This window comes from Sceloporus occidentalis, unplaced genomic scaffold (assembly GCF_023333645.1).
Source record: "Sceloporus occidentalis isolate IW3139 unplaced genomic scaffold, rSceOcc1.0.p SCAF_2, whole genome shotgun sequence".
NCBI lineage: Eukaryota > Metazoa > Chordata > Lepidosauria > Squamata > Phrynosomatidae > Sceloporus > Sceloporus occidentalis.
In genome coordinates, this window is record NW_028316982.1 from 196,460,006 (window position 1) to 196,476,328 (window position 16,323).

The 16,323-nt window shown below is 41.2% G+C and overlaps 2 protein-coding genes across 2 annotated transcripts in view; one reads left to right on the forward strand and one right to left on the reverse strand.

Annotated features, from left to right (window-relative positions):
* Nucleotides 1-16,323, reverse strand: part of EFHC2 (EF-hand domain containing 2) — a 103,652-nt gene that overhangs the window by 15,989 nt on the left and 71,340 nt on the right. The window contains exon 12 of the mRNA XM_089508091.1: nt 1,151-1,348. Within this exon, the coding sequence (XP_089364217.1) occupies nt 1,151-1,348 (198 nt within the window). The remainder of the gene's footprint in view (nt 1-1,150; nt 1,349-16,323) is intronic.
* On the forward strand, nt 2,114-3,470 carry LOC149319523 (uncharacterized). Its single transcript, XM_089508090.1, has 3 exons — nt 2,114-2,532; nt 2,645-2,755; nt 2,846-3,470. Exons 1-3 carry the CDS (start codon nt 2,239-2,241, stop codon nt 3,386-3,388), a joined length of 948 nt encoding a protein of 315 aa, XP_089364216.1. The 5' UTR covers nt 2,114-2,238; the 3' UTR covers nt 3,389-3,470.

Consider the following 16,323-nt stretch of genomic DNA (forward strand, 5'->3'; position numbering starts at 1 on the left):
ACAACTTCCCATAAAGCTTTCACAGCTGCAGCCCATGAACTATAGAACAACTTGCCGGAAGAGAACCGCCTTATTACTACACCGGAAACCTTTAAGAAGGCACTTAAGATGGATCTCTTCCAGCAGGTCTATCCATTTGATCTACTATAATTGATCCAAAAGAACACCCCCACTTCCGACTCAATAGTATGGGAACAGGCGACAATTGGGTATTTTAATGTTTGGTAGCAGTATTGCTGACCATTTTATTGGTTGTATTTTTAGATAACATTGTATTTGCATTTTGTATTGTTGAATTTTTTGCTGTAATCCCACCTCAATCTGCAGGGAGAGGCGGGAAAAATTTATTTATATAAATTTATTATTATTATTATTATTATTATTATTATTATTATTGAGGCCCAAGCTAAAGACATAGGAATAAGAATATAACTAAATTCATTATTTTTAGATACATTTCTTTTTAATCCAGAAATTTAAGTGAGGCAAATCAGCATGGAAAAGTACACACACTGAGGCCATTCTCACTATGGCCCTCAGATTTAATCACCTTCTTAACTCTTTCGAATTGCAATCAAAATATTGGCTCCCTTAAGATGCTGGGAATCAAAACATATAAGCTACAGATGGCACAGAAGGCCCAAAACAAAGCCAGGCATTTTTCCTGCCATCTTCCGACAAGGATATATTCCATCTAACTATAGACTCAGATGCTGAGTGCTGTGGTAATTAAAGCAAAATAAAGTTATTATGAAACATGAAGCAAGTATCAGTGTGAAAGGGAGAAGTGTTGAATAAGTATGGCATTTTTTTCCTGGAAAAAGCAAAAAGTAAGGTGGCAAAAGAAACTGAGAATGCAACCCAATAAGGATTGAACATGCATAGTAGCTAAGGAATATAGGTTGATGTTGAAAAAGAAAAATGGGAGACAGAGTACAAGGGAAAGTATGGAATAACCTGCTTGGAGGCAATGGTTGGCTGGAACCCAAAACTACAGCATTCCTTTTAAACGAACAAATATACCAACCATTTGTAGAAATACTACCACCAATTATGAAGTTAGATAGTGTTTCACATTTTCTGGTTTCTTAGGAGAAAGATTAATACCCAATAACCCATGAATACTTCTCACTGAAAATGAATTCCTTACTTGTCTCGGTCATTGTATGCCAAGTTAGCACAAAGCTGAGCAAAATTCTCAAAGTTATTTTTCTTCAGTTGTTCCTGGGACACAGCTAAGAGATACTTGGCATCCATCTCATTCTCATCACGTGCACTGTAATACCGACCAACAGTCATAATTTCATGTTCTGATAATTTTCCGTCTGAGATACTCAGCATCAAGTTTCTGAGAAACAAAGAGAAATTAAAATTAAATTAAAATGTATGTCCAAGGGCACCTTAGGGATATCAGAATGCAGGAATTCCTTGCACATGTTTAGTTTTGTTCTATATCAAACTGTCAGTTTTGCGTGCTAATTTTGAACAGCAGTGAGCACTGTTTTAAAGTATATTTAATTCTAGCTATGCCAAGAGTAATGTTTTCAAAAGAGGCAGCAGTTTTCAAAAGAGGCAGGTCTATGCTGTTTGCATCACAGTGGAACTTAAAATTGGATAAGCTGCAAATTCAGTTTTGATGAAAGTTCCAAAATGCCACAAGCTTCTCTAAGGGCCAGACAAAATGAAATGCCATTCACACAATTAGCAATTACTTTGAACTCTCTGCTCCTCAATGTGGCACCAATGCAAGCAATTCTCTTCCTTTCCCCATCCTCTTCTAGCTCATTATATTGGGGAAAACAACATATTTGGCACTAACTGGTGTTTCCAGATGGTGCAGCAGGTTTGATAGTAAAGGGATCAAGGATTTCCTACCTTTATTGAATCCTGATAGATTCACACATGTTATTTATTCTATAAAAGCTATTTGTGCAGTTGCTGCGAGAAAGTGTTTTGTCTGATGTGGCCTAACAAAAGTAGTAAAGGGTGGCACCTCTCGTCAAACTCATAAGCCCCGCCCACTGACAGGTGCCCCGCCCCGGAAGTCCCGCCTTAACAGGAAGTCCCGCCTTAACCGGATATCCGGCCTCCTGCCGGAAGTCCCGCCCTCCCCGGATATCCGGCCTTCTGCCGGAAGTCCTGCCCTCCCCGGATATCCGGCCACGCCCCCCGCTTGTGGCCCCACCCCAGCATGAAACCCCGCCTGTAGGTGGAGCGTCTGAAGGGACTCATGTGACCATGATGATTCAAAAGGGCCAATCAGAAGACGGTTTTAGCAACGCTACAGGAAGCCTTTGGGCAAGCCCAGACATGTTCAGAGAAGACAACATGGAGGCCCCCACTACTTCTGCAAACTCTACAGAGCAAGAAACAGGGGATGTGAAGCCAAAAAGCAGAAAGCGTTATCCTAGCAATAGTTCAGATGATGGGCTTTCTACCTATGCTGACCTGGCTAGCGAAGAAGCTGATGAGATTTGCAAAGCATGGAACCGCCTGGTGGATGCCGTTTCAGCAGAACCAGCTGTAATGCAGGTAAAAAAGTGGGTTTTTTTTATTTTTAAAGGGTTTTGACTAGCCTTACAAAGTCGGCTCCCCACCTCTCCTCTAAAAAAACAAAAAAAAGACTATTTTCTTTATATTTTAGCAACCTCAGGCCAGTAGCAGTTCTGCAGAGAAGTGTGCTGAAGCATGTGGAGGCAACACATTACCTATAGCTCTGTGGAGGTTTGCAAGCATTGGCTGGAATGATATTCCAGTAAGTCATCTTTTAGAAGGGGATTTTGGTATTAAGTGTGTGTGTTTTAAAAATGCATTTTAAAGGTAATCTATCTTTTTTCTTTTTTAGGATTTCGTCGAGATGTCTACAGCTCAACCTAGCCCTGTGGTCATGGCTAAAATTCTTGGACTAGATGTTCCAAAAGAACCATTAAATTTTTCTCCCAGAGAATTGAAAGTTCTCATGCGGTCAACAATCAGAGCTGTGTGTTATGGAATCATCACCCATTGTTTGCAGCAATATCGCTATGAATCCTGTGTTGGCTGTGTAATCTCTGCCCCTGCTCAAAATTCCCATGACTGTCTGTTGTGGTCAAAACGTTATCTGTGTAGAAAACTGAGCTGGTTATGTGGGCAAATAGATTTTAAAAACGTGTTACACGTATATATTCTTGTAGCTTACAGTTTCAATGGCCTATTGATAACAAATGAGACTGTAGACCAAATCTTGCAACTTGTAACTAAAGTAGAGAGATCTGAAAATTCACTGAAGGAATTAAATAACATTTTGAAACCCAGGGATAAGCCTATTTTGGAGCATGTGTTAAAAGTGATTAAAAATAGATCTTATAAAACATTTCTAACAACTATTAACAGACCATCTGATCCATAAAGACTGACTAGAAGTTTGTTTGAAAACTGTTGGCTGCTTTGATATTTTTTTAAAAATGTTTGTTAAAAGGTTATAAAATAAAAAAGAGTTTATTTTAAAAAGGTGTTTGTGATTTTCTTTTCAAAAAAGTGACTACTCTAGAGCTGGCTCATAATGAGTATTTACAATGGGGGGGGGGTATCAGTATTCATGCACCACTCAATCTCCCTAGAAAACATGAGGCTTTGGTGGTGTGGGGGATACAAAATGGAGGGGTGGAGGGTGGAGATGGCTCTTTAAATTAAACAATGAAGAGGGGGTGGGGGGAAGCCTTCTTACAGAAACCCTCCAAACTTCCTGACCCTCCTTAGCCTAAAAACAGAAATAAAGCAAAGGAGAGATTCTTACAATTAAGCTGTACAGCTACCTCTCCAACCCCCCCCCCCACTTCAAACAAAAAGCAGAAATCAGGGTGGCTCTTAAATAATGTAGAGGGTTGAAAATCATTTTTTGCAACCCCCCAAGGCCCCCTCCCAATGTCTCCTAAACACAGAAACAAAAAGCATGGTTGAAGTTTTAAACAGACACTATATTTCCCTGGTGGGGCCCTCTGCAAAAAGTTTTTTAAAAAGAGAAAAGGGGAGGGGGGTGGCTTACCACATGGCTATGTGCCCTGCAACATGTACACCTTAGGGGTGGGGGGCCACCTTAGGGGGATGGAGGGACATAGATCCACCCCCAAGGACCACCTTTGGGTCATAGATCCACCCCCAAGGACCACCTTAGGGGGGGTGGAGGGACATAGATCCACCCCCAAGGACCACCTTTGGGTCATAGATCCACCTCCAAGGACCACCTTTTGGGGGAGGGGGGATAGATCCAACCTACCCTTTTTCTTAGGGGTGGGTGGGGGCAGGTCTCAAGAGCCAATCACAGACTGGTTACCTGACGTATAAAAGTTCTGCAGAGAAGGGGGTCTGTCCTTTTCTGGCTGCCATACCTGTGAGACTCTGTGGTTCTTGGTAAGTTTTTTCCTGTATATTCCATAGCATTGTTTTTTAAAAGAAGGCCTTTATAACTATTGCCTTTTCCCCATTTTTAAACTTTATTCAAAATGGGCTGTTGTGGGCCTTTTCCCTCACTAAAGAATAAATATTTGATGAATGTCCATTAATTTGGGGGGGAAAACTGAGCAGCTTTAAAATTACAAGCATAACATGCGGCTTTCTCTTTTTCCATGGACTTCATCTAAAATCTGGGGCTTTGGGCCATAAAAACATTGGTATTTATGCATTTTCCTGTTAAATGTTTTTAATTGTTAGCATGTAGTTCTGTTAGAAAGAAATTTTACATGTGCTACAAATGTTTTAGAAGCCTTTTTAAAAAATACTTTTCAAAGCTTACTGAGAGTAGAAATGTGTGGATTAGGATATACGGGTTTTTAAAATGTCTGGCAAATGGTTTCACTTGGAAACATGTGCTCAGCACTGTTTTAAATTTTTTTTTTTTTTTTGTTAAATATATATTTTTAACAAAGCTCTTTTTGGTATTTATGAAACAAGGTTTAAAATGCTTTAGAAGCCTTTTTAAAAAAACTTTGCTTTGCTTACTGCTGGGTATGTTTGATGGGATTAAGAAAGATGTGTATTAAAAAGTCTGGCCCCTGTTTCCACATGCAAAACATGTGCTTGGTACATTTTTAAAAATTTTTGTCAAATATTATTTTAAAAAGCTCTCTTTTTGTGAAACAAGGTTTAAAATGCTTTATAAGCTTTTTTTTAAGAGTATTCTGGAGACTTTGTGGGAAGATTTGATGGGGGTAGAAAACAAAGCTCCAGAGGTGTTAATGGGTTTATGGTCAAGAGCTGATTACTCATACGCAGCAGAGTTACAGCCTTTTGTATTGTTAACTTTTGGCTTGTTGGTGCTAAAAGTTCATTTAATTGTTAAATAAGCCTATTTGGAAAACTTCTTTTTGCCATTTTCCCCCAAAAAGTTCTTTTTTAGGTTTTAAATTGTCTAATGTGCCTGTTTTAAAAGCTCTTTTTTTTTGGTTTTTCTCAAATAAGTGCCCATTTGGAAAATCTTTTTATTCTGTTTAAAACTTTTTTTTTTTGCCAGTTTTTCTTAAATAAGCCTGTTAACTACCATTGCTTTGAGCATTGCTTTGTGTGTGTGTAGGGGTTAGGAATTGATGGTGACTAGGTAATTTCAAAAGATTTTATTGGGTGGATAGCTTTGTTATAGGACATTAGCATACAAGAGCTTATGCCGGAAATAACAACCACTTTAGATATAAAATATTGTACAGACGGTTAAAAACAGCTGTTCTCATATTTCTGGGTGTAACTTCATGCGTCATTATTAAGCCGTTTTCCTGAAATAATGAAAAGAAAAAAACTGTTAGGGCAACACATTTTTCTCAATTGATCACTGGTTCCATAGGGTTTCCTAAAGAATATGTGTTAAACTTACCCAGCTGCCATTTTCCTTCATCCAGATGTGTTTCTCCATTATCAAATAGCCGGCAATGCAATTGGTAATTTGCTGTACATTTCCTGTTGTGAGAGGCACACCTCTGGTCTTCAGCTTTTTGGCAATAAAACCTCCAAATAAGAGAGTCATCACAATTCTTCCCCAGTTGATTTTTCCATCAGAAAATTGAGACCTCATAACTAAATGGATTATTTCACAAGCACGAGAAATATTTGGAATTTCCAACTGTGTTATTAAGGGTTCCATTTTTTCTTCCACGTGCTTCTGAGTTGAATTGGCCAATTTTTGTAAAGTGTGGTATATTTTTTCATCTATTTGTTCATCTGGAACTTGGTCACATACTAGATTTAAGTAAACATGAACAATGCTGAATGTCTGCCTCTCCATTTCTTGTCAGAAGCAGAAATGTGGCAGCTCAGTCTCAACAGTATAATTCTGTGGGGTTTTCTGATATGCGAGGGGTGGGTTTAGTGGGCATGTCTCAACATGTTTGTGTTCATCAGGCACAGCTGGTACTTCATAGCCCCTGCAAGCCATGGAAAAACAGGTCCAAAACGTTCCTTCAGAGGAGACTGCACAGGGCACAGGAGGGCTGGCTAAAACACAGGCCCCAAACCTGACACACCCAACAGATGAAGAATTAGGTAAAATTTGTGCTTAACAATATTAGCACTGCTTTGTGGGTCAAAAAAAAATAATAATTTAGAGGTGGGGGCTAACAACATTAAATGTGTTATTTTGTGGGTTTGTTCTTTCTGAAATTAGTGTCTTTTCTTTACAGAATTGATGTTTGCTGAAGGCAGCCACGAAGGCAATGCGGCACCTGAAACTCCAGTGACAACAAATAAAAGTGGAGGTACAGTGTGTGTGTGTGTGTGTGTGTGTGTGTTGTGGTATTTAAGGGCTGGGGGGGTAATGAGTGAGTGAGTGAGCTATAATACTTCTTATTTTGTTTGCTTTTAGACAAATCTCTGAAACGTAACAGAGAAGAACCCCACGATGCTACACCCCAGGCTTCTAAGAAGCAAAAAAATAATGAGCAGGTGATGGTGATTGACGGAAATCTCTTACAACGCTTTGAAGCCCGCAGAAAGAAAGCTGCAACGTTATCGGCCTGCTTTGTGGAGATGCAGAAAATGGTAGCGAAAGGTTGCGCGATCCTTAGACGGGCCAAGGGCTATGAAGCCCATTTGAATTATATGTGGGACAATCCAGTAACACAAGCTCATATGGATGCTTTTTACGAGAGTATTAAAAAATATAACGAGTACATGGTGGACAGGTCCCTTGAACATCGGCAGATAGGCAGAGGTAAACTACAACCAAGGATCAAGAAAGGCCGGAATGGTAAATGGTGCAGGGTGGCGGGGTACTGGAAGAAACCTGCCAATGGTAAACTGTACTGGAGAAGAAGAGTAACCACCCTGATTAACAGATCAAAAAAAGTACTCCACACTCGGAAAAATAATAGGAAATGTAAAGGGGGCCTGAACTCGAGGAGCCTGGTAAAAAACACTAAACATAGTGTTGATAATAACCAGCCTTCTTGTTCCAGCACCCCTTCTTCCGTGGCCTCTGACCCATCCAGGGCTGAGAACCAAAACCCCTGTGACTCTGTTTCTGATAATAACCAGCCTTCTTATTCCAGTGCAGAACCTCAGAATGATTTGGAGTCTTCTGAATCATCCAGGGATGAGAGCCAGCCCCTACCTGCAAACATCCCAGGCTCCCCAGATGATGAGGGCCCCCCTGCCGTGTATGCAGAGCGTGTACGCTCATGGCAGTGGACCCACAGGTTGTATCGTACAGTGCGTATCGGTGAGGAGTTCCGATTCAGAAACTTAGAGCATGTAACATCGTACACGCAAGCTATACACGCATTACACAACTCAATACAAAATATTCTAGACGATCTTAACCAGCGAATTAGTCTGGGAGATTGTGTTCAAATTAGACTGGAGGCTGATGGCCTAAGAAATCCTCTGTATTCTGTTAAAAAAAGTAAGGACCTTTTAAATGCTGAGGATTTTCTATCACAGTTGAGTAACCTGTTGCAAAGCAACATGGAAATCTGTGCCCATTCCAGTTTTCGTCTCATAATTACGATTGTGAAACCCCCAGGGGGCGGAGGGCATAGATCAATAGGCTCCATCCCCTCTAGTGAAATAGTTGCCAGAAAAAGAAAACATTTGGTTGATTTAAATTATACAGGCACTAACCTCTGTTTTGGCGGTGGCCTGATTGCTGTCATGAGTGAAAAGATTCCCACAGATGCAAAACTGCTGACAGCAGCCAGGCAACTGTATAAGGAGCTTGGCTGGTCCGATCAGAAAAAAGTGACCTTAAGTGATATTTCACATGCTGAAAACCACTTAAAAATTAATATTCATGTGGCACATTATTCTAAGAAGGGGTGGAGTCTGTTTAAAACCCAAGGCCCTCAATATCAAAAAACATACACGCTGCTTCTGCATGACGAACACTTCTATGGGGTAATCAATGTAAAAGCCTTATTCGGGGTACGAAATTTTTGCATATTTTGCCAGAGCCTATATAACCATAACAATCACACCTGCTTATATTTCTGTCGCCTCTGCTTGAGAAAAGATTGTGCGGTTGTGGTAGATCAACAGGCTAGGTGTTTTGACTGTAAGCTGAATTGTAGGTCTAAAGAGTGCTTAAAAATACACAGGCAGCTGGTCTCAGAGGGAAAGGTACGCTGTGAAAGCAGGAGCTATTGTCCTAAATGCTCGCATTACCAGAAAAGTTACCATGATGAGGAAGAGTGTAAAGGCCGGCAGTGCACAGTCTGTTGGGGGTTCATCACAAAAGATGATGAACATAAATGCTTCATGCAGCCCCTAAAAACCCCTGAGGTTTCTGTACAGTATCTATTTTACGATTTCGAGTGTCACCAAGCAACTGGTGTACATGTCCCTAACTACTGCTTTGTAAAAGCATTTCCAGGGGAAACTGTAGAGTGCTTTAAAAATGGTAACAAAAGAAAGCGGAGGTATAAGAGAGGGGCTAAAAAGCAGTATGACAGCGATGATGAGGATGAAGATTATGAGTGGCCCCTTGCTGGCAAAAGTTGGGAATTTAAAGGGGAGACATGTTTATCTGACTTTATTACAACATTTATAGACCGCCAGTTTTCTGACTGCACATTCTTAGCACATAACTCTAAGGGTTATGATGGTTACCTGGTGCTGAATCAGCTGGTGAAAGAAAAACTTGATGTAAAAATTATCGCTCAGGGTGGGAAACTGATTTCTGTTACAGTGGAAAAATTGAATATAAAATTTATTGACTCCCTGAGTCACCTCCCTATGGCCCTCTCTAAACTACCCAAAGCTCTAGGCTTTGAGAGCTATAAGGGATATTTTCCCCATTACTTTAACACACCTGAGCATTGGGATTATGTAGGCCCAATGCCCTCAGCTGAAGATTTTGGTGTAAAATATATGATGCCTGGTGAAAAGGAAGCCTTTTTAGCATGGTATTCAGAGAATCAGGATAAAATCTTTGACATGCAGAAAGAGCTTGTGTTTTACTGCAAAAAGGATGTTGAAATTTTAGTAGAGGCCTGTACCAAGTACAGGCATGAAATTGTAGAACTGACAAAAGAAAAGAAGTTAGTGGAGAAAGGGAAGAAAGGGAAGAAAGGGAAAAAAGAATATGAGGAGTGGTTTGCTATAGACCCCCTCCAATTCCCCACCCTTGCAAGTGTCTCTCTTGCGATGTATAGATTTAAGTTTCTGCAAGAAAACACCATTGCAATTCCAAGTTTTGTAAATTACCACAATCAGTTTAAGCGATACTCCACACCGTCTATTCAATGGCTTTTGTATATTGAACATGAGGAAAAGCTTGAGATTCAGCATGCCTTAAATGGTGGAGAGGTTAAAGTTGGAGATTATTTTCTTGACGGGTATGCCGCTGTAGGTAATAGGAAAATAGCCTTTGAATTTAATGGTTGCTTTTATCGTGGATGTGTCCTGTGTTATCCTCCCCAGGAGAAAAACCCTGTGGTGGGGAAATCTTATGAATTTCTCTACAATTCCACACAGAAAAAAGCAGCTGAACTCAAAAGCCGGGGTTTTGATTTGAGAACGATTTGGCAACACGAATGGGATAATATGGTAAAAACAGATGTGAAACTCCAAACGTTTCTTGCTTCATCCCGCCTTCCAGAACCCCTACACCCCAGAGATGCTCTCTTTGGGGGTCGTACAAATGCCATCTGTCTCTACTATAAACCTAAAAGTGGGGAGACAGTGAAATACTACGATTTCACCAGCCTGTACCCTTATGTTAACAAAACCAAACAATACCCTCTGGGGCATCCCAAAGTCATTTATAAGGACTTTGAACCGGTCACAAACTATTTTGGCATAGTGAAGGCAAAAGTTATTCCTCCCAGAAAACTCTATTTTCCAGTTTTGCCTTCCAGGATCTCTGGAAAACTTATGTTTGTGCTGTGTTCAACCTGTGCAGAACAGCGGCAGTTGGACCCGTGCAAACATACAGATGAACAAAGAGCCTTAAAGGGGACGTGGTGCTCCGTTGAGTTAAATGTGGCTCTAGAGAAGGGGTACAGGGTTGTGGAAATCTATGAGGTATGGCACTTTGCACGCAGGTCTTCTGTGTTGTTTTCAAAATACATCGAGATGCACCTACGACAGAAGCAGGAAGCTTCAGGCTATCCTCACTGGTGTGTTACCGATGAGGACAAAAACAAGTATATAAAGGAATATCATATGAGGGAGGGGGTGCTTTTGCGCAAAGATCAGATCGCTGTGAACCCTGCAAAGCGCCAGATTGCAAAGCTGTTTTTAAATTCTTTGTGGGGGAAGTTTGGGCAGAGAACAAACCTCCCTCACACTCAGGTGTTGAGAGACCCCGATGAATTCTTTCAGCTGCTTTTTTCTGATGCTTACAAGGTTTCAATGTTTGAATTTGTTGACGATGAGGCTGTTTGTGTCTCCTGGAAATATTCCGACGACCGGGTGACAACCTCGGGTAGAAAAAACGAATTCCTTGCCTGTTTTACAACGGCCTATGCACGTTTGGAACTTTATGCACTCTTAGACAAGCTTGGGAGACGTGTTTTGTACCATGACACAGACAGTGTCATATTTGTGAGTCGGGAAGGAGAGTGGGACCCTCCTCTCGGAGATTTTCTCGGGGATCTCACAAGTGAGGTTCCTGCAGATCAGACCATTACAGAGTTTGTGTCAGCAGGGCCTAAGACCTACGGTTATAAGTTGTCTAACGGCACAGCCTGCATGAAGGTCAAGGGGATTACATTGAACAGCGCTAACTGTGAAAAAATTAATTTTGACAGTCTCAAAGACCTGGTATTCTCCTACGTCTCAGACAAGAAAGGTTCCACACCTCATGAAATTGTGGTACAGCAGCCAGGTATTGTAAGAAATAAGCAGCATTGGACACTTCACACTAGAAATCTCAAAAAAACACAAAAAGTTGTTTTTGATAAAAGGGTCATTACTGAAGGATTTAGGACACTTCCTTATGGCTACTAAAATGGAAACACGCTGGCAACACCCATTCTCAGCTATTCTCGCTGGACCTAGTGGCTGTGGGAAGACGTTTTTTATAAAAAATATGCTGGATCATGCTGGTAGTGTGTTCTCAGAAATGCCTGAAAATATTGTCTGGTGTTACAGTTGTTGGCAACATTTGTACAAAGAACTCCAATGTAAATACCCTATTATTCAGTTTGTACAGGGGATGCCTGATAAATTTGATGATGATGAACTGTTACCCCCCAATAAAGTAAATCTTTTGGTTATAGATGATTTGATGATTCATGGTTCTGAAAATAGAGATCTTGAGCGGGTTTTCACCCAATTTGTACATCATAGGAATCTGAGTGTATTTTTCATTACCCAAAATATTTTTTGCAAAGGAAAAAGTAGCCGGACCATCAGCCTTAACGCTAAATATATGGTGCTCTTTAAAAATCCTCGGGACAAATTACAAATTGCTACTTTGGCTCGACAGATGTATCCGGGAAATGTCAATTTCTTCATGGAGGTGTTTGCTGATGCTACAAACAAACCTCATGGGTATTTAGTGCTGGATCTGAATGCTAACACCCCTGATTCTTACAGGCTAAGAACTTGCCTTTTCCCTCCAGATTTGCCTGTGGTATATATAATGAAGAAAAACCATTCCCACCACAAAAGGGCCCGGTTTTAACAATCCAGGGCTCTGTTGTTGTCTGCTCCTCCATGGGGAAACATGTCCAGTCGCGTAAAGAGAAACTTGGCACTTTTAAAACTGCTTATTACAGTGCCTCCTCGTCAAAGAAAGGCCATTTTGTGTTCAGCTTCGGATGACCTTGTTGCAGCCATTTCAGAAATAGCCCTCAATACTTTAAAAGGCAACATTCCTTTATCCCCACAGCAGGTGCGTGTATTAAAAAAAAGACGCACCCTTATTAAAACTCTGGGTAACAGTAAATTGTCCCTGAGAAAAAAGAAGTACCTTGTGAAGCAGTCTGGGGGTTTTTTGGGGCCACTGCTAAGTTTCGCAGTTCCTCTAATAACAGGCCTTTTAACTAAACAGTGATGGAATATGCTGAAAAAATGTATTTGGTCCCCAGCCATCAGCTAGAACAATTAAAGGGCCCAGCTTCTAAAGATGAAAACATCAGAACTACAGCAATCTCTTCCTTAGATACTGAAATGCAGGCAATTCTACGTAGGACCGACTTAACTGAATATGAGAAAGCCAGACGTTATGATGCTTTACTCCAAAAATATCTAACTCATGTAAAACAGAAGGAGGCAGAGAAACAAAGTTTAAATCTGTTTCTACCCGAATCCCCTTCTGAAGAAGTTGTGATGAACTCCCCTGATGGCATGATTCAAGAAGTGTTGGACAATCTGCCTGTCAGGTACAAAAATAATGCAAGATTGTTACTAAACAAAATGAGTCAAAACAAAAATGTTTCTTCGTGGGATGACAAGGGCGTCTTTGTGTATAAAGGAGAATCTGTAACTGGATCTAATATATTGGACTTAGTCAAAAGTATAATACAGCCTCATGCTTTACCAACCAAACGCCTCCCCAAAGGCTGGGATGTTTTTTTGAGGGCCATGGCTGAAATAAACGCTCCAACTTCTGTGGTGGGTAACACTGCCAATAGAGAACTTTTGAACCGTTTAAAGAACCCTGAAGATTCTTTGTCACTTACACCTGTACTGTCACACAGATCTTTTAAAAAACAACGGCATGCTGCTTGTACCTGGCTCACTTTATAACGCCGCTATTTTTTAGAAAAAGAAATAGAAATAAAAGTCTTCTTTTTAAACTATTTGATAGTCTGTGAGTGTTTTTTTAAAATGAAAATAAAAGCCAGGACACAGATTATGTTTTAATAAAACCCTCTGAGGGGGTGTGTTTATTAGGAAATGCGGTGGTGAAATTCATTACAGGATACACATCCCTGAGTAGTCTGGAACATGTCTGAGACAAGCCCGGGCAAGTTCTTCTTCTTTTTCACAAACTGTACAACCATCTCATCGTTTTTTTCCAAATTGTGAGAATATAGGTCTTGAATATTTTTAAATGTCAGGCCCTTGCCGCGCTGTTGCAGAAAAAACACACAATGATATCCACAAACCACAGAGTCTGGGGCTTGTACTGGATGACCCTGAAACACAGTTTTGTAGCCATTTTTTCTTAAAAAATTCATGATTGTTTTAGGAAACAGAGGGTGGTCTGGAGGGTGTCCGTAGGAGTCAAAAAATTCGCCATTTTTTTCTTCTGTCAAGTATATAGCAAGCCAATGTTCTCCTGGAAGGTTGTGAGGATGGGTGTTTATGACCAAGCTCAGGGGCCTTTGCAGCAGCTTCTTTCTGGGGAGCATGTCACAGGGGAAGACTCCATAGAAGCTCTTCCGAGTATAGGGGTCAGAAGTCAGTATGCGGGTTAACTGCAGGCTATCCATGTTACATATAATCAAACAAGACATTTCTTCGTTGATTTATTTCTATCACATTGTCAAAAACTCCATAAACAACCATATTGACAGTGGTTGGCAGGGGCCTGGCAAAACGCAGCTCTGCCCTCAGGTTTCCAGTTTTAATCAAAGAGTAGTGGTCACCTCCTTCTTGATCTGGAGTCAGGTCAAATGCAAAAAGTGTGTAACCTCTTGCATATTCTTCACGGTTAATTAAAAGAGACCTGTCTTTCATATGCTTGCCCGCCGTTTGTACCAAACTCATATACTCTCGCACACAGTTTCCCTCTTGAAAATCGGGCTGAAACGGTTTCATTGGATTCTGTTCTCCATCCAGGTAAAGGGCCGCAAAATTAATATCATAATGTTTAAAGTTAAACGGATTTTTGTTGTAAATACCGCTAAAGGCATCATTGTCCACCAGGCCTATAACCACCTGTTTAGGTAATTGTCCCAGAAACAGGTTCTCCTGATTAGAGACGCGGCTGCCTCTCGGGATGCTGAACACTTTCATACTCACACGATCCACAGGATATTTGGCATTGGAAGTCAACAGTCCTTCGGCGTGTCCCAGGCGGACACCAGGGGACACCCTCACCTTTTTGACAAAAAGGGAGGCTGATAGAATTTGCAGTTTGTACTGCCTGTCTGCAGCATCGCTCATTAAGCAGAAAGCATCTTTGTTGCGGGTGAGTTTAATTTTCACATCAACGCCATTTAGCAAAAGCTTTTCTTGAAAAAACAGGTCAGCATGGAGATGGCCCAGCAAGTCTATCTTTCTACTTGCAGCCGTCAGGGCTGCTCTTTTAACAAAACCTTCATTATCCCCATCCAGCTCAGCTGATTCATGCTCTCCAGCTGTATCTTTATAAAACAGGCCTGCAGAAAATTGAGTTGCTAGAGTGTCATCGCTGTAGTTTAACACAGATTCAATGAATGATCGGTAAGGATAACAGTTATTACTCTGGCTGACGAGACGATCTGCTATAGTAATATCAACCTGACTGAAAATGGAGGCTATTGGATAATTCACCAGCCCTACCTTGGCATCTTCTGCAAGGTTTGACCCATCTTCATTCACTATTTTACAGGTCAAATAGAGGAGCGTGTTGTTCAGATCCATATAGTCCTCACCATTCCCGGCAATGAAAAAGTCAAGTGGGGCAGATTCTGTAAGAGCAGTCAGTGGGGGAACCTCAATAAACACACTTCTCTCAATACTGGTCTGAGTAGGCCCAATGTGGAATAAATCTAATTCAGATTTAGTGCACTCTTCAGAGCCACAATGGATAAAGGCCATGATGCTGGTTTAAAAGATGTCCCTCTTAGCCAGAGCCCTCTGTCGCTTTCGCACAGCTCTCCGCTTCTGAGTTTTCTTTTCTTGTGGGACTTTTCTTTTAAGGGGGTGGGGAGGGCCTGTCAGCCTCGCCTGTGATGCTTTTCTTTTTAACCCCTTCCTTCTTTTAATGTACATCAGGCCCGATCCTTCTTGCAGATTTGGAGGTGTCACTCTATTTAGAACTGCCTCAGTCACCTTGCCAGCAACATCTTTGGCAATATTACGAAAAGCTGTTTTTGCGTGAGGTTTAATAATGTCCAGGCCTCTTCTTAAAAGCGGTACAGCTTTTCGAAAAAGGCCTCTGAAAATCCCACCAAGCCCTGCCCCATACATTTGGGGGACACCCTGATATCCAGGAAGGCCATTTCCAGCCTGGGCTCTGTAATAATTTCTGTAAAGGGCTGGGTCCCCATATGATTTTACGATCACCATTTTTTTTTTTTTAAAGATGCAGAGTTCTCCTGGGCCGGAAGTGAAGCTTCACAATCACCTTTCCAAAGCGAAATGGGACTTTTTTGTTCTGATCTGTCTTTATCTCAACAGTGATGGTGTCAACATGGTGCTTGCTTACAGGAATGTAGTGAGGCTTGTCATAACAAATATTGACACGCTCATTATTCTGTCCTTGCACAGGTACGCAGCGTAGCAAAGGCACATAGACGTCCCCAACTATCTGGTGCTCCACAATATCTGTGTAAACATATAAACTGGTGAAACCCCCAGTGATGTCTGCTGCGAAAGGCAGGATTTTGACATGATGGTTGGGAAACAGCCCTAATATGTAGGATAATTCTGCACCAACCATCAGTGTGTATGTGCCATCTGTTTCAAGCCAAACCTTTCTGGACACTTGGTCATACCGCAGAACCACTTCTGGGGGATCATTGTGTGTTTTTATAAGGCTGTTCATGTGTGCAAGTAGTTCAGGGATACTTGAATAATAGCCCCGTTGTAGAAGGTAACGCCACCGCCTTTTCCCGTTTGCAATTTCAAACCACACATCAGAAGTTACAGTGTTCCAACTATGAGGGTACTGTATCTCGGCCAGGCCTACCTCCCACTCCCCAGGAAGCTCCAGAGGTCTTGCGACAGAGATAGTAAAACTTGAGATCGTGTTCTCTGGAAAAA

Excerpts from the sequence above, each read along its gene's own strand:
- LOC149319523 (XM_089508090.1), top strand. The coding sequence starts at position 2,239 with ATGATGATTCAAAAGGGCCAATCAGAAGACGGTTTTAGCAACGCTACA. Across the intron at positions 2,533-2,644 it reads CAGAACCAGCTGTAATGCAG|CAACCTCAGGCCAGTAGCAG; the intron begins GTAAAAAAGTGG and ends TTTATATTTTAG. Across the intron at positions 2,756-2,845 it reads TTGGCTGGAATGATATTCCA|GATTTCGTCGAGATGTCTAC; the intron begins GTAAGTCATCTT and ends TTTCTTTTTTAG.